Consider the following 20591-nt stretch of genomic DNA (forward strand, 5'->3'; position numbering starts at 1 on the left):
CTACCCTATATCCGCCCCTGGGGACAGGGACTTGGAATTACCGTCAGTGAGCGGATTTGAATAGAGCAGGGATCAGTGTTCATTTTAAAGAACGAAGTTAATAAGTTCTGATAAGCAGAGTTCCATTTGGTAAGGAAGCAATACTGTAATTCAGCCAATCAATGGCTAATGGGATTATTATTTTGCACAATCGAGCAGCTAGTTTTCATTTAACAATGCTGGCTTTTCTGGGCTAATTGATTTGACATGTGTCCTTCACTTGTATTTTTACAGTGCGTTACTGACAGCTTGCTCTCTGCAATTTGTGTGTAAGTTTAGCAGGCCTGTAACCCTAGCTATAGACAGGACAGAGATTAGGTGTCCAGAGCAGAGGTGACAAAGCTCTGTTTTCAATCTCATACTGTTTGACATCTCATGGTTTTTTCCATTGTTTACAAAAAGGCATATCCCAAAAATACTTCTTTGGTGAAAAGCTTTTTCACATATGGCTCAGAATTCCTCCTAAAAGGGCTAGCAGTGATCAGACATTCTGGCTCAACTTCCTTATGTAGCCGTTCAGCGTGATGTATAACAAGGGGAGAAGAAAAAGATATACAACTTTTAAATACAGCCCAGCAGGAGGGAGGATCAGAGACTCTCAAGAGGGAGGAACCAAGCACCGAGTGGGGTTTCAGTTCTTGGACTAGACTTGGCTCGTGCTATCGATACCTTGTAGGTTCCAAAGCCAGAATGGGCCACTACGATCATGTTAGACCTTCTGTATAACAGACCAGAACTTCTCCCTGCAATTCCTAGAACATAATGCATCACAAATACCAAATTAATGCAATTTGAAAAAAATACTGCATGTTAACGACTTGTATCAGCAGTTCTCCAAGCACCCCCACTTAATTCATTTTTTTCACAAATCCCCATGAACCGTGCTGTGTCCCAGAAGTGCCTCCACTCCACCCTCTCCCCAAAAACCCTACCCCTGACCCTCCTCTTTCTATCCTCTCCCCTGAGCACCCTCCATCCTCGCTCTGCCTCCTCCCTCCCAACACACCAGGAAGGAGCTGTTCCGCATGCAGGAGGCACTGGGTGGAGGGAGGGAAGAATTGATCAGTGGGAGCTTTGACCAACAGCCCTGCACAGGATTCCTTTCCCTCCCCCGAGTGTGCCCCATTCCTGCCCCTCACCTTCCCTCACAGTGCCCCTTGCATGGGAGGGGGAGGAGTTAATCAGTGGGTTGGCAGATCCCAGTTTGAGAAATGCTGATTTATATAAAATATTAAGAACTTGCTGGAAGAAATACCGAGCATATGGAATAAAGACAAGGCTTGAATTTAAAAGGAAATGTCAAATTCAATTACTTTTACATACACTTGGAAGGATTCAATTTTTAATCAGAAGACATTGATAAACGTTGATTTTTCTACACAGATGAAAAAATTTCACATGGATATTTAAAACGCACAGCTAGACAAAGAAAAATGCTGCTGGAGAAGTTATTAGAGCTTGATTTAAAGAGATTTAATTTGTGTATTTTGACATGTGATGTGGACAATTTGTATTTGAAGTTAAGAGCTACCAAATCTCAATAGCTTCGGTCATAAAATAATCATGTAACACCCATCCCTTCCCCCTCTCGCAGTTTCCCACAACTGCGAAATTTGAAATTGCTACAAACAGGAAAAAAAAATCTAACTCTAAACCAGCAATAACCATCAAAATGATCAAAAACCAAGTTCTACCGAGACTATGCTTACATTATGGTGAGAAGAGCCTTAAACCTAATGCTCGAACGGCGGTCCTTCCTCTTGCAAGAGTAAAAGGAATGAGATTTAGCCCTTATCCAGTGTGTGCATAAAAGTCCATTACAGTAGAGTCCAGATTATCCGACCTTCGGTAATCCGACATTCCGCTTTATCCGACATAGCCGCGGGACAATTGTCAGCCGAGCGCAGCACGAGTATGCGGCCCTCAAGGCCAGCCTCCCTGCGCTGCTATGCTGCATGCAGCCTCCCTGGCTAAAGAGGCTTCAGCAGCCTCCTGCAGGTCAGAGCCTCCTGCTCACCGCTTGGTCCCCATCTCTCCCTGCAGCTCCTGGGCGCAGGCTGGGAGAATGGCCCCGCTTGCTGCCCCGTTCCTCTCCTGGCGCTGCTGATGCTGCACCTGCCGGCGCCGCTTGGTCCCCATCTCTGCCTGGCCCCGGGAGAATGGCCGGGAGCTGCAGGGAGGGAAGGGGCCAGGCAGGGACGGGGACCAAGCGGTGCCGGCAGCTATCCCTCCCTCCCTCCACTCCCTATTATCCGACATTTTTGGTAATCCGACCACCTGTCGGTCCTGTTTAGGTTGGATAATCGGGACTCTACTATTAAAATATTCTGATATTAACTTGAGTCAGTAAGGGTATGTCTACACTACCACCCTAGTTTGAACTAGGGTGGTTAATGTAGGCAACCAGAATTGCAAATGAAGCCCGGGATTTGAATTTCCTGGGCTTCATTTGCATATTGCTGGGCACTGCCATTTTTAAATGTCCGCTAGTTCGTACTCCGTGCCCGCGTCTACACGCAGCACGAACTAGGTAGTTCGGATTAGGCTTCCTATTCCGAACTACCGGTACACCTCGTTTCATGTTCCACGAGGAGTAACGGTAGTTCGGAATAGGAAGCCTAATCCGAACTAACTAGTTCGTGCCGCGTGTAGTCGCGGGCACGGAGTCCGAACTAGCGGACATTTAAAAATGGCGGCGCCTGGCAATATGCAAATGAAGCCCGACAAATTCAAATCCTGGGCTTCATTTGCAACTCCGGTTGCCTACATTAACCACCCTAGTTCAAACTAGGGTGGTAGTGTAGACATACCCTAAGTGAATTTCTTCAAGGATTAAATGATCATAATTGTTTTTACAAGTGGGCAACTGGTTAAAAATCAAACCTTGCGTAGGCACAACCAATAACAAATCACAGGCTTGAACTTTACCCATAGTTAAGTGGCTTTCCATATGGTCAGACATTAACACAGCACCTTTCTCTTATGGGTTTGTTGGCAGAGATCACTCACTGTAAACGTTTTAAAATGTCCATAGGGAGCTTTAGCTACAAGTGATCTTGTTGTAATGTTTTCCTTTTTAGTTACCTCTCCTGTACAATCATATATGGGAAGAGTGAGGAACCTTTTTTGGGTAGGGGGCCATTGACAGAGAAAAACCATTTGGGGAACAAGCAAGAAGCTTATGTGGCCCCTGACAGAGGCAGAAAGACATTCCCTACCTTCCCCTTGCACCCCAAAGCTTAGGAGGATGGGGGCTCAGGCTAGTAGATTGTGCACTCCAGTCCCGCGGGGAGGCGGCGGTGGTGGTGGGGGTGGTGCCAGCTTGGGCTCCCCAATGCTGGGGGAGAGCCCTGAGCCTCGGGAGCTGGATTCAGGCAAGCTAGGGGCCACATGCAGCTCCCGGACCTTAGGTTCTCCACCCCGAAATACAGACTTAATTTAAAAAGTAAATGTAGCTTAAATAACCTTAACCTTGTTCAATTTTTCAAAGAATCAAATGAGAGACAATGAATATAGTTTATTGTTTCTTAGCATGACATTGGAATTACAACTGTAAAAATCACACAAACTGCAGGTATAAACATGTAAAACAATACAAAAATAAATGGAAAGGTAATTTTATATATTTACTGAATCAAGTTGTATAATAAATACAATAATAAGCAAAAAAGCTTCAATCACACAATTCAGTTTCACTGAAGTTACAGTAGTGTTTGTAAATACAAGTTTTAACTTAACAAGTTGCAAATATTAAAGCATTGAAAACTAGTATAAAAGTGAATTTTGGCACATTGTAAAGTGAGATTTCTTCCATTAGTATTTGACAACCGTGTAACAATGAAGCAATTTCTCACTAGCCTTTTGAGGTACATCTTTAACAATCTAAAATTAGATTAACAATGTTGTTCTAACAACTCACAGTTTACGATTTACTATACTAGTGACAATTTTCCCTTTTAAGAATACCAAACAAGGCATTCCAGAGCTTATATCTGTGCAAATTCAGAAAAACCTCAATATAAAACGTAATAGGGAACTTTTAATTGCAACGTAAACCCTTCCTGCAATCATTTTTGCTAAGTACGAAGGTGTAAAAATGGGAATACCAAACTCCACAGTTTTACAAAAGAAATTATCCTAGTTCACAGGTCAGTTCAAGTTGCAAGCGTTCCCTTCCTAAATTCGTCACATTTTTTAATCCCTATAACTTCAGCAACTTCTGACCACACTCATTCTCTGTGAGAAACAACACAAGCTGCTAACGTTAAGGTCAGCGAAGCATATAAACCCTTTGAGGACTCTTAAGCACTTCATCACAATTCCAGAAATGCCTGGACACAAAGTTACTGTTATCAATTTTCATTATACAGTAAAAAGAAAGTATAATGGCACTTTTTACTTATTTGAACATTTACAGCTTATCGAGAGATGGTGCTTTTTTGTTTTACAGTAGCTAAAAAGTTTCAAAACTAGATATTTATTATTAACCCAATTTTTATTTCCACTTCAAAAAATAAAAACCAGATTACCCTGTAGTTTAGGGTTCAGTAGGGTATATACATCTCTGACAGAGTACAAAAATTATATTCCTTCCCCCTTAAAAAAAGGGGGCTGGAAACTGTTGGAAGCAACTCCAAAATTAATCAGCAACTGCTATAAAACATTAGCGGCATCAAGTATTTATACATTTTAGTCCTCAAAGAGTTTTTTTTTTTAATAAAAAACGATTTAACCATATGTGCTAATAGTTTTCACTAGGTTAATTGTAAGTCCTTTCACCAACACCGTTTCTCCTTTAAAAAAGGGGTGCAAGCAATACAACCCATGACGACCACTCCCGTAATTCGCTTAGTGCATCGATGGCGCCATATGCAAGGCACTGCTATGTTTAAAGGATGTCATTGTCACAGTTTCACTAGTTCGGTAATTTTTATTAAAAAAAAATCACAGTTAAACATTAAAAGCTGAGGTAATCAAATTATGTCAATACCAAAAGATATTAATTGAAATAGTACCAGTATGGTGAAAGGTCTTTCTTCATATTACACAGCTACTGTTACCACTCAGCATGCAGTACAGAATATAGTATCTATACTATGCCTGTGCTGTGGTGAACTCTGCTGATTCAGGCTTTAAAAACAGCTTAATCTGTGCAGCAATAAACCCAATTTAATCTGTTTATTATTTCCTGTTTTGGTCAAAGGGCATCTATTTTAATTAGCTCATTATAGGAAACCTTGAGGAATCAGCCCATCAATATTTATTTTCAAGAGCCGCACAAATTAGAATTCTTAAAGAGTTCAGCAGAGTGTAAACTACAGTATCATCTATCAATTGCACTTAAAACATAATCTGTTACGGATTTCCGAGTTGAGACAAAGTGTCAACAAAGTGCCTGCTGTCTCAGCTCCTGGTATTTGATATCTGACATTACATAGTCATACAGCTATTCTAGATATATGGCTTTTGCAGATTAGACAAATTTATGCTAAAAAGGAGCACACAATGTTTATGCTAAGTTATATTGGCAAAGAATTATTTTATTTTCCAAATGCCCCCTTTGTTGCAATATTTACCTTCAGAATTTTGTGTTTTTAATCAATCCTGGCTTAATATGTAGTTTCCACAGCCAATTTTACTTAGTTTCTAAACACTGACAACTCCCAAAAAAATCAATTGTTAGCTACGTTTACCCTACCAGGCACTAAGTATATTAAAAGACTAAAGTGTGGCCATGCATAGATATTTCTCGAGCTTTACGATGATGCTTTATACCTGTATTATGGTTTGCCCCAGAAAGTATACAAAACTTGGAACTAACTGCTGGCTTTTACTGTACTTTATAAGGAAACCACTTCTATCTAATTCAAGTCCTATGGTGTGAAATATAATGCCTACATTCTGAAAGCTTTTAATGTCTAGTATGAAAACTATCTAAGAAGCAGACTTACAAACATTTAAATCCTGATCTGCCCCAGCTGGAATTCAAAGTCTGAACATTCCTATCACATCTGTATATTTTAATGATCAGAGCAGAGGCAGCTCATAGAGATAAGCTAGCAGTGATACATGCTAATATTTCATCTAAATTGTTTCATGTTCATAATCTAACAAATTTTAGCCGTTTTTGATTCCAAATGTAAAGAACTTATTCCCTAAAGAAGGCATCCACATTTCTATGTAGACTTTCACCAGACTGCAGGAGTTAATTGTAGCTTTCTTGTCTGAACACATCAATTAAGCTTCATTATTATAAGCGTACTACACAGAATTATTCCTTCAATAAATCCTTATTGCATCAAATACTTCTGATCAGCAAAGGTCGTAGATACACTAAAAGATGGTCCTTATCTGGTCCTGAGGCAAAGGAGAATGCAAGTTAAAATGTTCAGCGATGGCTGGTTTCCACAAAACTGATTTCCAAATACACAGTGAGTTACAGTAATCTGTTTTTCAAGGTAGGAAGCCTTACAATGATGTTAGTCAGTAGCCTGCAGCGTCTTGGACAGTGTTCTGTGTAGTCACATTCAAAATAGTTCGTGTTTAATTTACGGGACAAGGTGCCATAATTCTCCCTGTGACATCAGTTTGAAAAAGCAAACAAGAAAAGCAACAATCCAACTCAGTGTTTAGTTCTGTGGAAGGCATGGGCACATGGACTTTCCTGAAAGCTTGACAGATAAAGTACTTTAAGTTATCTTTTACCTTTGGAAACAAATTAGAGACGACAAATAATTCATCTCTTGAGCCAAAAGATCCCTGGCTCATAGCCAGATTTGCTCAGATGTTGGGGCTTCAGGAAAGTTTACAGGATAACCCTTTTACTCCCAAGGGACGGCAGGGCATAGCTTATACGACTCTGCCTATAATGCATTCTGCATGACACTAACAGTGTTGCATGAGAAAATGAGCTGTGGAGAGCAGCAGCAAGCTCAGGTGCTCTTTTCAGAGCTTTTCAAGTGTTCCCCCATTTCTCGCTTTAGGAACACGCTCAAACTCATACTGAAATACGTCATGGTGCAAAACCTGTTGGCCCTTTTTTCATGTATGGACACCTGTGCACATTCTGTGCAGGCCATACAGAGAAATGAGCTCCACGCTTTTGATTATCTGTATCAGAAACCAGTGTCATGCTCATACACAGGGCTATTAGAACACACAGTTCTAATGTAGTATTTCCACTGCTAGTCAGATAAATTCTAGGTGATGCTTTTTACAATCTGGAATTTCTCTGAAGTGGATGTGAACCAGACTGCACAAACAACTAAAGTAGCTATCAGATTGAAATGCCAGCCTTACAGGAATGAAGCCTCATTTTAAAACTGCTGAAAACTAACACATTTACTTTTCATTTTCTTGTTAACCAGCAAGGCTGACAGCATTTTTCAGTTACAGATAGTCAGATGATAGTTTAGAAACCCACAATGTTTATATGCACTGAATACCACAAACATGCATGCTTATGTCTTCTGCTCAAAGAGGTCATGATATTCTTGTTCTTCTAGTTCTCTGTTGTATTTTTCAATTTCTCTGTTAGCTTCTTCTAAGTAGTCATTCATGAACTGGTCCATTACTGATGTTGAAATACTAAGGAAAAGCATTCACCCAAATAAAAAGTGTGCATTAGACTGAGAACAGGATGGACTAACTGAGCAACTGAACTAGTTAGATCTGCATATTAAGAGCACAATGTTTCTCCTTGTGCAATAATGCAGTGCATTAGCATATCTTGGAGTCTGAACTGACAACAAACATTCTTCCTCCACAGGAAGAGACAAGTTATGTGGTAATGTTTTTAATCTCAACAGGAAAAAATAATAAGGGCTGTTTAAAACACCAGCAGGTTAGATAAGGGACAATAATGATAATAATGACCTGTCTCTGCCTCCCTAAAATCATTCCAAGGTTCAATATGATGTTAGTGGAGAGAATTCTTTGAAAAGATGAGATTCCAGTCACCAGCTACTGATTCAATCTGACTTTTCAATTTACTAAAAAAAAGTAGCCCTGACTACTTCCAGTAGCATCTAGACCTTGGAAGTCTGTGTCATTTTTATAAAGTATTGGATTTAATCTGGGACAGTTTGGTAAATGAGAAAAAGGTATTATTCCCATTACGCTGTATTAATGGCTGTGAAAGCGTGGCTGATGCTATGTTAAATTATTTGGATAATCTCATCTATCAGTTGGTGTAACATACCACAATTACATGAATTTGATTTAGCAGGTTTCAATAAGAGAAAAAAGCCAAAATCCCAACAGCAGAAATAGCTATATTAATATTCAGGATCCAAGGTCAACATACGTGGAGTATTTTTGTAGTCAGATCTTGCTCTTTTTTGGTTTTCCCCTAATTTTTCTACGAAATGACCAGGATTGGGGAGTTTATGCAAGAGGAGAGGAGAGGAGAGGAGAGGAGAGGTCTGATGATTTAGGAATTTAAATTAAGTGTCACTTAGGTTACAGGGGGAGGGATAGCTCAGTGGTTTGTGCACTAGCCTGCTAAACCCAGGGTTGTGAGTTCAATCCTTGCAGAGGCCATTTAGGGATCTGGGGCAAAAATTCAGGGATGGTACTTGGTCCTGCTGTGAAGGCAGGGGACTGGACTCGACTCTATGACCTTTCAAGGTCCCTTCCAGTTCTAGGATAGGCAATCTTCAATATATAGGTTATGGAAGGACAAGTGGCTGTTCTTGCTCAAAGATGAATTGAAGTTTCTACCAGAAGCTTTCCTAAGAAAATACAATCAGTACAATCAGTCACTGACTGTAACTGATTGAAAGGCTGAACATTAAATTGAGAACGCAAAAGCAGACTCAAGGTAAATTCTTTGGGGGCAGAGACATCAATTTTTTGTTTGGTGTTTATTTGGCACCTGGCGCAATGAAATCCTGGTCCATGGTTTAGGCTCCTAGGCACGACAATAAAAAAATAAATGGCTTAGAGAGAATCTTAGAACAAAAATATTAGAAACTGTGATGGACACTTGAGGAATTGTACAGTGAGGCGGGGGGGGAGGGGCTCTGTTAATCTGACTCTGGATTTATTGCCAAATATTAAGACAAAATCCAGCGCACTAATTCAGGTGTAAATGGAATCAGTGTGATTCAGGAAAGAAACTCATTAAAGCCCTTTTCATCTTTGTATACTTTCCTTTGTCCTGACCAGGAACAAATTCTGCTGACCTAAGAAAAAACAGCTAATTTCAGAGTTCAATGTATGCTTGCCATAGCCGGTTGCTCATAGCAAGTAAAGGGCACGGAACTCAAGCAACAGTTTGTAAATAAATGAAGCGCAGCCATTTTTTAATTCACAAGTCATCCGGCAAGGTAATCCTGCGCATGCTTCTGATTTATTTGGTGCGCAAGCAGAAGATAGTGTTAAGTGGGTATGTTTGAGGTTTTTCCTCATCAATCAGGACAGAAAGGCTTTTTACATTAATAAGACTTCACCATGCACAGAAAAAGGAGGTCTTTTTGTAGTCAGAGATCCTGCTCTTTTTGGTTTCTGGAAGCCGCACGCACACAAGCACGCCACTCTCTATTGAATGGCAGATAAGGGATTCTTTGCATTCTATTTATTTGCATAGTAGGCTCCTGATTATCTGAAACACACAGCAGCATGGTGGTCTTCACCGTAACCAGATATTACCCTAAAACAGACCATGGGGACAAGGAAGGGAGTCAGATAATGCAGCGTTTTGGCTAACAGGGTTTTGGAAAACGTCAGTATTATACTGCACTTGATTTTCTAGATGATCTTATGTTGTGTACTGACCCTTGCTTTGATCGATGCATCTTCTTACACTGTGACTGCGGGAGCGCTCTATTAAATGTTACAGCCTGGTAAGGCAAATGGTCACACACTTATTTAAACTCCAAAACTTTCCACTTCCCACAATCACCAGCTAGTCAGTTGGCTCTGTTATGGATAATGATCTGCCCCCATAGTCCATGTGTCAGGTTGGTCTAAAACTGCAGGATCCTTTCTTCAAAAATACCCATGAGTTTAAACACATGTTCAAGGATACATGGATGGTAATCCATCTTGTCCCCAAAGAAATTCACAAACTGAGTTCCATTGTAAAAGTAACCCGCTGGAAGTGGATCCAAGTGGCGCTTCATCTGCATTTAAAGGCAAACATTGTACCATTAGACATTCAGAGTTACCGACAGTCTAAATTATGAGTGTGTAAGTCTATGCAGTCAAACAGAAGGGGCAGAGATAGGTGCCTCTTTCGGGACACTTACAAACCCACTACAAAAGTGCTTAACCTTTTCTTTGAAGGAGATAGACAATTTGCAGAACTGGTTTACAAAGTAATGCGATTGCAGTATCTTTAGCAATTTCCTTATACAGGCAGTCCCCGACTTACGCGGATCCGACTTATGTCGGATCTGCAGTTACGAACGGGGCTTTTCTCGCCCCGGAGGACACGGACTGCAGGACCTCGTGGTCCTGCCGCCCGTATACTCTGGGGCGAGAAAAGCTGCTCCGCGTCTCCCTGGTCTGCAGACCAGGAAGACGCGGAGCAAAGCCACAGAGGGGCTCGGGCAGCGGGGCAGCCCAGGCACGCCTGGGCTGTCCCGCTGCCGGCTTTGCTCGAGGCTTTGCAAAGCCCCAGCCCCTCCGCGGCTTTGCAAAGCCTCGGGGGAAGCTGGCAGCGGGACAGCCCAAGCGCGCCTGGGCTGCCCGGCTGCCCGAGCCCCTCCGCGGCTTTGTTCCTCGTCTTCCTGGAGACACCCCAGCAGACCAGGGAGACACGGAGCAAAGCTGGGGAGAATGCAGGTGGGACCGCGGCACATCTCCACGGTCCCGCCGTCCGGGTTTCCCTGGTCTGCTGGGGGGCGCAGCTAATGGCGCCCCACAGCAGACCAGGCTTTTCTCGCCTGGGGTAGAGCAGCTGGGGCTGCTGGGTTGGTCCTGCAGCGCCGCTCCTCGGCGCTACTGGACCAACCAGGCAGCACCCCAGCTGCTCTTCCCCAGGCGTCCCCAAGTATACCTCCAGAGGCAGCACAAAAATGAGGGTGGTGAACGCACACACACACACACGCCTGAACTGCAGGAACTGGGCTCCAGACTTCCCTTCCCTCCCCGCTCCGCAATGACTCCTGATCCAGCATTAGACATGGAGTTCGGGGCTTCCTTCTGCAGCAGCTTCTGATAAGCTGGCAACTTTCACTTCTGGCAGCTGCAGCTGATGCAGCCTAGTCTCTGGGCCAGCTCTGGGCACTGAGTTCGGGGCTTCTTCCCCACAGCAGCTCCTCCTGAGGCTGGGGGGTTGTGTTCCACCTGCAGCTGGGGCAGCCAGGTATCCACATTTCTGCCCGACCAATTTTAAAAAAACCTGTAGCCATGAAATTGACCAGAATGGACCATGAATTTGGTAGGGCCCTACCTACTGGGGACACCACAATGGCAAACGCCCCTCCTGCAACTGAGAAAAAAAAACCTCTTTGCTCCCAATCAAGATTCCTCTGTTTATATATCCCAGGATGGCATCTGCTTTCATAGACTCCTAGACTTTAAGGTCAGAAGGGACCATTATGATCATCTAGTCTGACCCCCTGCACAGTGCAGGCCACAGAATCTCAACCACCCCTCTTAGAATAATCCTCTCACCTATATCTCAGATACTGAAGCCTTCAAATACTTTGAAGGCCCCAAGATACAGAGAATCCTCCAGCTGTGATCTGTACCCCATGCTACAGAGGAAGGAGAAAAACCTCCAGGGCCTCTGCCAATCTACCCTGGAGGAAAATTCCTTCCCGACCCCAAGTATGGCGATTAGCTAAACCCTGAGCATGTGGGCAAGTCTCACCAGCCAGATACCCAGAAAGTTCTCTATAGTAACTCCTATCATCCCTCCATTGACCTATTTCCCACTGATAATGAATGGTCAATTAGTTACCAAGATCATGTTATCTCATCAAACCATCCCCTTCATAAACCCATCTAGTTTAATCTTGAAACCAGATAGATCTTTTGCCCCCACTACTTCCCTTGGAAGGCCGTTCCAGAACTTCACTCCTCTAATGGTTAAAAACCTTCATCTAATCTCAAGTCTAAACTTCCTACTAGCCAGCTTATATCCATTTGTTCTTGTGTCCACATTGGTATTAAACTTAAATAATTCCTCTCCCTCCCTGGTATTTATCCCTCTAATATATTTAAAAAGTGCAATCATGTCTCCCCTCAGCCTTCTTTTGGTTAAAGTAAACAAGCCAAGCTCCTTGAGTCTCCTTTCATAAGACAGGTTTTCCATTCCTCGGATCATCCTAGTGGCCCTTCTTTGTACCTGTTCCAGTTTGAATTCATCCTTCTTAAACATGGGAGACCAGAACTGCACACAGTATTCCAAATGGGGTCTCACCAATGTCTTGTATAATGGCACTAACACCTCCTTATCCCTACTGGAAATACCTCGCCTAATACATCCCAAGATCGTATTAGCCTTTTTCACGGCCATGTCACAATGGCGGCTCATAGTCATTCTATAATCAACCAGGACTCCGAGGTCCTTCTCCTCCTCCGTTACTTCCAACTGATGTGTCCCCAGCTTATAACTAAAATTCTTGTTATTAATCCCTAAATGCATAACCTTACACTTCTCACTATTCAATTTCATCCTATTGCTATCACTCCAATTTATAAGATCATCCAGATCTTCCTGTATGATATCCCGATCCTTTTCTGAATTGGCAATAGCTCCCAACTTTGTGTCATCCGCAAATTTTATTAGAACACTTCCACTTCTGGTGCCAAGATCAGCGATAAAAAGATTAAATAAAATTGGCCCCAAAACTGATCCCTGAGGAACTCCGCTAGTAAACTTCCTCCAACCTGACAGTTCACCTTTCAGTTTGACCCGCTGTAGTCTCCCCTTTAACCAGTTGCTTATCCACCTCTCAACTTTCATATTAATCCCTATCTTTTCCAATTTAACCAATAATTCCCCATGTGGTACTGTATCAAATGCTTTACTAAAGTCGAGGTAGATTAGATCCATTGCATTTCCTTTATCTAAAAAATCTGTTACTTTCTCAAAAAAGGAGATCAGGTTGGTTTGGCACGATCTACCTTTTGTAAAACCATGTTGTAATTTGTCCCAATTGCCATTAGCCTCAATGTCTCTAACTACTTTCTCCTTCAAAATTTTTTCCAGGATCTTACATACTACAGATGTCAAACTAACAGGCCTATAGTTACCCGGGTCGCTTTTTTTCCCCTTTCTTAAAAATCGGAACTATATTAGCAATTCTCCAGTCAAATGGTACAACCCCTGAGTTTAGAGATTTATTAAACATTTTTGCTAATGGACTTGCAAGTTCATGTGCCAGTTCCTTTTGGCCACTGCATCACATTGGGAGCGCGAGTTCAGATGATTATTCCCCATGACCCCTACATCTGTTTGAGAGCCACTGTTTCCCAGGATAGATTCCTCCATCATGCAACGAATGGCCAGCATTCTTTGTTCTTAGATATACATGTTTAATCATATTAAAATACACATTGTGTCCTTGTGCCCGGTTTATCAAACAATCCCAATAGCTCTTACACAGCGACCTCTCCTCTTCATTGTTCATCATTCCCCCAAATCTGTACCATCTGAAAACTTTACCAGTGTTGCTATGTTTTCTCCTAAGTTACTAATAAAACAGAGCCAAGAACTAATCTCTGCGGGCACCTCCCTGGAAACACACTCCTTGTTGACTTTTCCCTATTTACAATTGCATTGAGACCTATCAGTTAGTCAGCTTTTAATGCATTTAATATGTGCATTGTTAGTTCTAGGTCACAGTAGGTTTTTTTAATCAAGATGTCACATCTGTCAAAGCTTTACAGATATCTCAGTATATTATGTCAATATTATGAGTGTTATCAGCTAACCAAACTTGGTATCTTGTTTGAGATTAGTTTGACAGAACCTAATTTCTAGAAGCCCATGTAATTAATGAAAATCAACATCACCCTCTAATTCTTTATTGAGACTGTAGATCTAAAAGCCTAGGTGCTTACATCACTCCTGTCCCTATAGTATCTGAACATCTCAGACTGTATCTCTTTGATTGCCTAGGAAATGAGGGAACACTCAATGCACATGTAACTATAAATACTCTGTGCATCAGTCTTCATTCCATACAGGAGAACACTGGCATGCACACTATTTCCTTACACAATAAATCTGTCCTGTATTGCATGCACAACAGAGAACTCTTTAATAATACATTAAAATAGGACTTAACTACTTAACAACTAAGAAACAGGCTGCATCACAGAGATGAAAGGTAGTTTGAGGGTTGCTTTTGGATGTTCTGTTATGACAGGTTTCCTAAGGCAGCCTGTTGCCTAGACTTCACTACATTTCCAACAAACTAACAGTAGCCGCTGCAAGGGCAGACTAACACAGCAGCTACAGAAAGCAGAAGCATTTTACATGAGTTTATTTTTGCCTCTCACATGCAAAGGAGAGCACAGATGAACAGTAGGTATCATAAGCTTTCAAGAATTAATGGAAATAGATCCATCACTATTACGAAAATGTGATTATTGCTATGATGCGACAGCCCCATGTTCCCACTTCCAGAACTCTATTACAGAATTGGGTTACTGGAAAACTAATGATATTATACAGCACTCCCACCACTTATCTGGAAGCTTAACAGCATCAGGAGTAATAGTTTTGCATTCATCAAGTCAGAAACTTAGAACACGAGTTATACTACGGCGTTCCATCATGTAAATGGGAACTTCTGGAAGTGAGGGTCAAAATAAAGCCTTGATGCCAACAGCGTGTACTTACATGAATGTTTTTGATCTCCTGTTGAGTTAGCATTCCTCTGGTTTTCAACGCTTTCCTCTGAGGTTTCTAGACAGATTCAGATACCAGTAATGCAATTAATGCTCAGGGCAACACCACACTATACTATAACTGAAGTACAAGGGAAAAAAGAGCAACTGAAAGGTACAACTACCAAATTGGAAAAAGGCAGCAATATGTAACAATACATAATTGTGCTTACCCCTAATAAGAGGTATTTTTTAAAAAGTGCATGAATGCTAAATAAGTGGACATGATTATTGAATTGCATTGTTTAGCTAAGACATTTTAGATTCAATATTTACAAAAAGAAATGAAAAAAACTAACAAATATTTTATAATGTATTTTAGTTAACAGAACAAATAATTCTGAAGGTGTTTTAACTAGACAATTTCAATCACTATTGTAAAAATAAAGCAAAACAAAACAAAAAAACCCGGACATAAGCAGCATGGCAATCCAACTGTATTATTTATTTTTTTAAATGTTCAATTTTTGACAGACTTAGTCTTCAGAATGGACAAATGCCATGTTAAGAAGCTGCATGATTTAGAAATAATATCTGAATACATAACAGCAGGTACATTTTCAATTTAAAATACACCTACAATAAGTGCAGTGTGGCACGAGAGCAGGGCTGGGGGTAGGAACCTTTTCAGTTCTATCAGATTTGCTAATAACTTCCCTGATTTTGGGGGAGTCTCAATTTCTCAGCTTATGCTGCATTCCAACATGCAACACAAGTGAATACATAATTGTCGAAAAAACGGTTATTTATTGTAGGAGAGAAATCACGACCATCTAATTAAGGCCTGTATCAACATGTGCATGGACAAGAAGGTAAAGTTAATGCAGTGTGTGCAACTACAGCCGGGTCCCCTTGTTGCGAATGATCGACTTATGACCGTTCACACTTACGACCAAATCTGTCGTAAATGGCGGACCCCGAGTTACGAACGCGATCCGCACTTATGAACAGCGCGGTTGCGTGTAACTCAATGGGGTCCGACTTACAAATGAACCGAGTTATGACCAATTGCTTGGTCCGTAACCGGTTCGTAAGTCGGAAAGAGGCTGTATAACACTAATAGTTCCTGGCTCAAGTGATGAATTGCAGAAACTCAACGTTAAACAGTTTTTTTGAATGGAGTGTTTTTAAAGAAAAGAACGCAAAGAAATCGGCACTCCCGTACTTTGACTTTCTACTGACTTGCCAAAAAAATGCTGTAACTGTATGACTAGAAAGCCACATAACATCTTGTCCCATTCTCCTCAGGAGCTCAGATGGGTTATAGCATCTGAATACAACATAAGAATGGCTGTACTGGGTCAGACACAAAGGTCCATCAAGCCCAGTAGCCTGTCTGCCGACAGTGGCCAATGCCAGGTGCCCCGGAGGGGGTGGACCGAAGACAATGATCAAGCGATTTATCTCCTGCCATCTGTCTCCAGCCTCTGACAAACAATGGCCAGGGACACCATTCCTACCCCCTTGCTAATAGCCTTTTATGGACCTAACCTCCATGAATTTATCTAGCTTCTCTTTAAACTCTGTTATAGTGCTAGCCTTCACAGCCTCCTCTGGCAAGGAATTCCACAGGTTGCCTATGCGCTGTGTGAAGAACTTTAGCTTATTAATTTTAAACCTGCTACCCATTAATTTCATTTGGTGTCTCTAGTCCTTATATTATGGGAACTAATGAAGAACTTTTCTTTATTCACCCTCTCCACACCACTCATGATTTTATATACCTCTATCACATCCCCCCTCCGTCTCCTCTTTTCCAAACTGAAAAGTCCCAGTCGCTTTAACCTTTCCTCATATGGGACCTGTTCTAAGCCCCTGATCATTTTAGTTGCCCTTTTCTGAACCTTTTCCAAGGCCAAAATATCTTAGCCTACAGGAGCACTGATTGAAGCCACTATGTTACCTCAGAGACAAATCACTCTTGTCCATCTTACAAAGTGCATGCCCCCAACCCTTTACAATGGCCATGTTAGCCACACTCATACACACATTCACAAAAAGTCTGCCAAAGTGAACGTATGATTTTCAAGTACAATTTGGCAAACCAGAATCAGTTTTCATTTGAATACAGGTTATTTCCATACTATATTTCAGCTTTCTTTACACAACTGTTTGCGCAAAAAAGTCTCATGTTGAAATATAGCTGAATGATATTTTCTCAGAACATTTAAAAAAAAAAATTCACCTGGAAAGCATAGACCAAGCCTGGAAAATGTAAGCCCAAAATATGAAGTTACAAGCAACTGAGACTAGGAGGGAAAGGAAATAGTTATACGCTAACCATAGTGGTCACTGCTGCTCCAGTTATAATTACACCTCAGTGCAAGTTCCACTCACTCAACTGCCTGTCCGAGCTTACACTGCCATGTACCCTACCCACACGCTGGACAATCATGTCTCAGTCCAAGTCTCCTTGAGTTTATTTGGGTACACACCCATGCTCAGCTTGCTATGGAGTGTTCTGCAGCTAAGAGCTCTCACTATGTACATGCTGTGAGAGGTGTTTCAAAAAAGATTTGATATACAGGTGGCAACCGTGAGCCTTTTCAATCATCTTATTGAAAAGATCATTGCAAATGGAGGGGAGTCCTGGGCACGTCATGCCGAACGTAGTTAACCAGTTTCCAGGCTGCTAGGACAGCAAGAATATTAAAATACTTACATTCTCTTTGGATTGTTAAACCAAGCAACATGGGGGGAAAAAATCCCAACAGCTGAAAAAACTCCACAAACCTGCTTTGCAGTTTGTCTGAGCCAATCTTTTATATCCTCTTCCTTAAGAGAGCAGCCAATGAAGACAAGGAAGCACTCCTGTTGACCACTGCGATCTCGGTTATCATTTCTTGAATCAGGAGGGGTAGGCCCCCCCTGAACAGGCACAAGACTTAATGAATTTGCTGGTGTATTATGAGAGACTTCTATCATCTTCTCAGAATCTATCAAAAAGAGAAGATGTTTTCTTTAAACGCAGGGCAGATACAGCTGCCTTTATCTCAATTATCTTAACAAGTAGAATATGTTCATAGATGCGTATGGTTCCTTTAAAACCATACACCATTATCGATTATTTATGTTAGTATTCGGGAGTAGGTAAACAAAGTAAGTGTAATCTCAAGACAATGCATAAATAGTACTCTCTGGTTACCTGAAAACTTAACTTTGCCCAAAATGTGGTAGATGTTTCCAGAAAATGGACTTGGCTTAATTGATGACTTAATTGCTGTGTGAAATAAAAATAAAAACAAGTTATTCTACTTATTTTTCTCTTCCCTGGTGCAGCTCATTCAGCATAGTTCACTTTGGCTAGCAGTGGAAGGTTAGAGTACAGATCTCTACATAACTTCATGCTGTTTGCTATCCGCTATCCCTGGAAACCGATTCTATTTGTAACCTCTCTTCCCTATAAAACTATATGCTCTAATGATATTATAATAAAAAATGTATCCCTCCCACATAACTAACCCTTTACTCAGTATGGGCAGAAAGTAGGTTCTCTTTAAAATTGTTTTTCAATGGCAGCAGGAAAGACATTACTTCACTTTCAAAAGCACAGTAACTCTACCAATGGTCTCATTACATAATCATCGTAAAGAACCGTTCATATACGAAGTTATAAGGTAGCGATCCTTTAAAAACGTAAAACAGAAAAGTGTTTAAAACTTTTTTATAAATTGAAGTATTGACATTACTCTTGTCTGTGCATTAAAATGTTAGATTTAATATAAAAAGCTTACACTTATTTAAACAATATTACAAGTCTCTTAAGTTCCCCAAAGAGGCAAAAGAAGTCAATATATAAAGCATATGAAGCACTTTAAAAAAGGAGTAATTACATTCTAGATACAAATTCACATTATTCATGATTAGCATACCAGAGGGGTTCTCTACACTAACTAAACACCCATAATATTTTAAACCTTAAAGTAAGTAATCAAAATCCATTTTTACCTTTACATTTGGTCACAAACCGTGTTTTTTCCAGAGGACGGCTAAACCACACACAGATCTGAACCATTGGTGGGAAGACAGAGCCAGCTCCAAACTTACCATCAAACCTTAAAAAGAAAAACACAAAACAAAAAACCACAAGGTAAAATGGAATATCAGCTTTGATGAAACAAAATCAAAAATATTTTTGGCCAGACTTCATGTGAGTAATCAATATGCTTTTTATCTATCAGGCTTCTCCAAATGAAGAATATTTGTTATTTTAACAACTGAAGAGCTTTTATGAGAAATACAGAATTAATTGCACGTAAGAAGAGAAATGCAAACTGTAAACAAGGTAAGAATTACGTAGATAATTTTGTATCATGAATGATATCAGGAATCACTCCAATGAAAGTTCCTGCTGTTAACACTTCTCCCCCCCCCCCCATGCACACTATATTAAGAGACAGAAACCCAGCGTCAAGAGGTTTGCAACAGTTTTTTCTCCAAGCCAATCCTTTCCCCTTTGGAGTGACACGTGATCTACAGGAAGCTTTACCTTGACACAACTTATTTAGAGTCAAGGGATTAATTCTGAACAAGAAACAGATATAGAAGCTGTTCCGATTGACAGCATATGGTGGTTGAAATGCTGCACAGTACGCCTCTAATGCTCCAAATGTAACTAGAACAACAACCATCCATCAGGATATGGGACTGGTGCCAGGTTGGCAGTTCTGGAGAACAGAGCCCTCTATGTGTCCCACTCATACAACACAGACAGCAGCCACAACATGCCACCCTCAGCAATTTGTTGCAACCCTGAACTGTAGAAAATACCATTAGCTGTTAGAAGGGAGTTTTGTTTTCATTTATTTTCTGTCCTTGGCTTCTGCCGAGATTACCAACAAAGAATGCCGATACTTCATTGTGTATAGCTGATTGCTAGGAACTGCAATGGTACCACTAGATCATTTCATTTAGACAGAACAGCTGTCAGGCCTATTCATTTTATTCTCAAGGGCTAACTCTTGCTCTCATTGAAACCAACAGAAATTTTGCCACCCATTTAAATAGTAACAGATGAAGATACCAGGTAGGCAGAAGATGGCATTAGTTGGCTACTCTGTAGTAGTAAAAACTACTCTGTCTCTTAAAAAAGACATTTACAAAGTGATTGGGCTACATGTATGAACTGTCCTGAAAACATACGCTGTGGGACTTGTAAAATCTTCATGTTAATTAAAAATTGCTTTTTATTATTTCTCAATAAAGATACTTGCCAGCCAGGATACATTAAATAACGAGCTCTCATCATCTGAGGATTTGAAAAACTGCTTTCAGAGAGTATTAGCTCCATATCCTCATTCCTATTAAAAAGATAAAGATTGATATTTTTAATATACAGAACATATAAATGGTCACTATTTGTAAGCTTCTTACATAGGTTAGGATGTGTTAGTCCGATTGCGGTATAATAATTATATGTTTACTAATTATATAAAAAAAAAAGAGTTCTCTACTCAACTTGTTTTCTATACACAACAAGGATACAAGTCAATCTACTAAATACAGTATGTAGTAGCAAAAAAGCCCTTAAAAGAACTTAATAGGCTCCTCAATTCAACTTTTACTGAAATTGTGTAGGACTTACTCATTGAGTTTGGTTCCATTTAAGTTGAGTGCGTTTACTTATCCATGCTATCCAATGCGCGCAAAGGTTTCACAACTGGGCTCTAACTGAACAAATATTAATATAAACCCTGAAAATG

The 20591-nt window shown here is 40.8% G+C and overlaps 1 protein-coding gene across 2 annotated transcripts in view; it reads right to left on the reverse strand.

Annotated features, from left to right (window-relative positions):
• Positions 1–3541: 3541 nt before the first annotated feature.
• DNAAF9 (dynein axonemal assembly factor 9) overlaps positions 3542–20591 on the reverse strand; it is a 112592-nt gene continuing 95542 nt past the window's right edge. For both annotated transcript variants that reach the window (XM_075931017.1, XM_075931016.1), the window contains exons 31-37: positions 20103–20189; positions 18838–18944; positions 18035–18109; positions 17623–17825; positions 14843–14908; positions 10070–10163; positions 3542–7612 (exon numbers count right to left, since the gene is read on the reverse strand). In XM_075931017.1, the coding sequence (XP_075787132.1) occupies positions 7500–7612; positions 10070–10163; positions 14843–14908; positions 17623–17825; positions 18035–18109; positions 18838–18944; positions 20103–20189 (745 nt within the window). In that variant the 3' untranslated portion in view covers positions 3542–7499. The remainder of the gene's footprint in view (positions 7613–10069; positions 10164–14842; positions 14909–17622; positions 17826–18034; positions 18110–18837; positions 18945–20102; positions 20190–20591) is intronic.

Source organism: Pelodiscus sinensis, chromosome 5 (genome assembly GCF_049634645.1).
Source record: "Pelodiscus sinensis isolate JC-2024 chromosome 5, ASM4963464v1, whole genome shotgun sequence".
NCBI classification, from domain to species: domain Eukaryota; kingdom Metazoa; phylum Chordata; order Testudines; family Trionychidae; genus Pelodiscus; species Pelodiscus sinensis.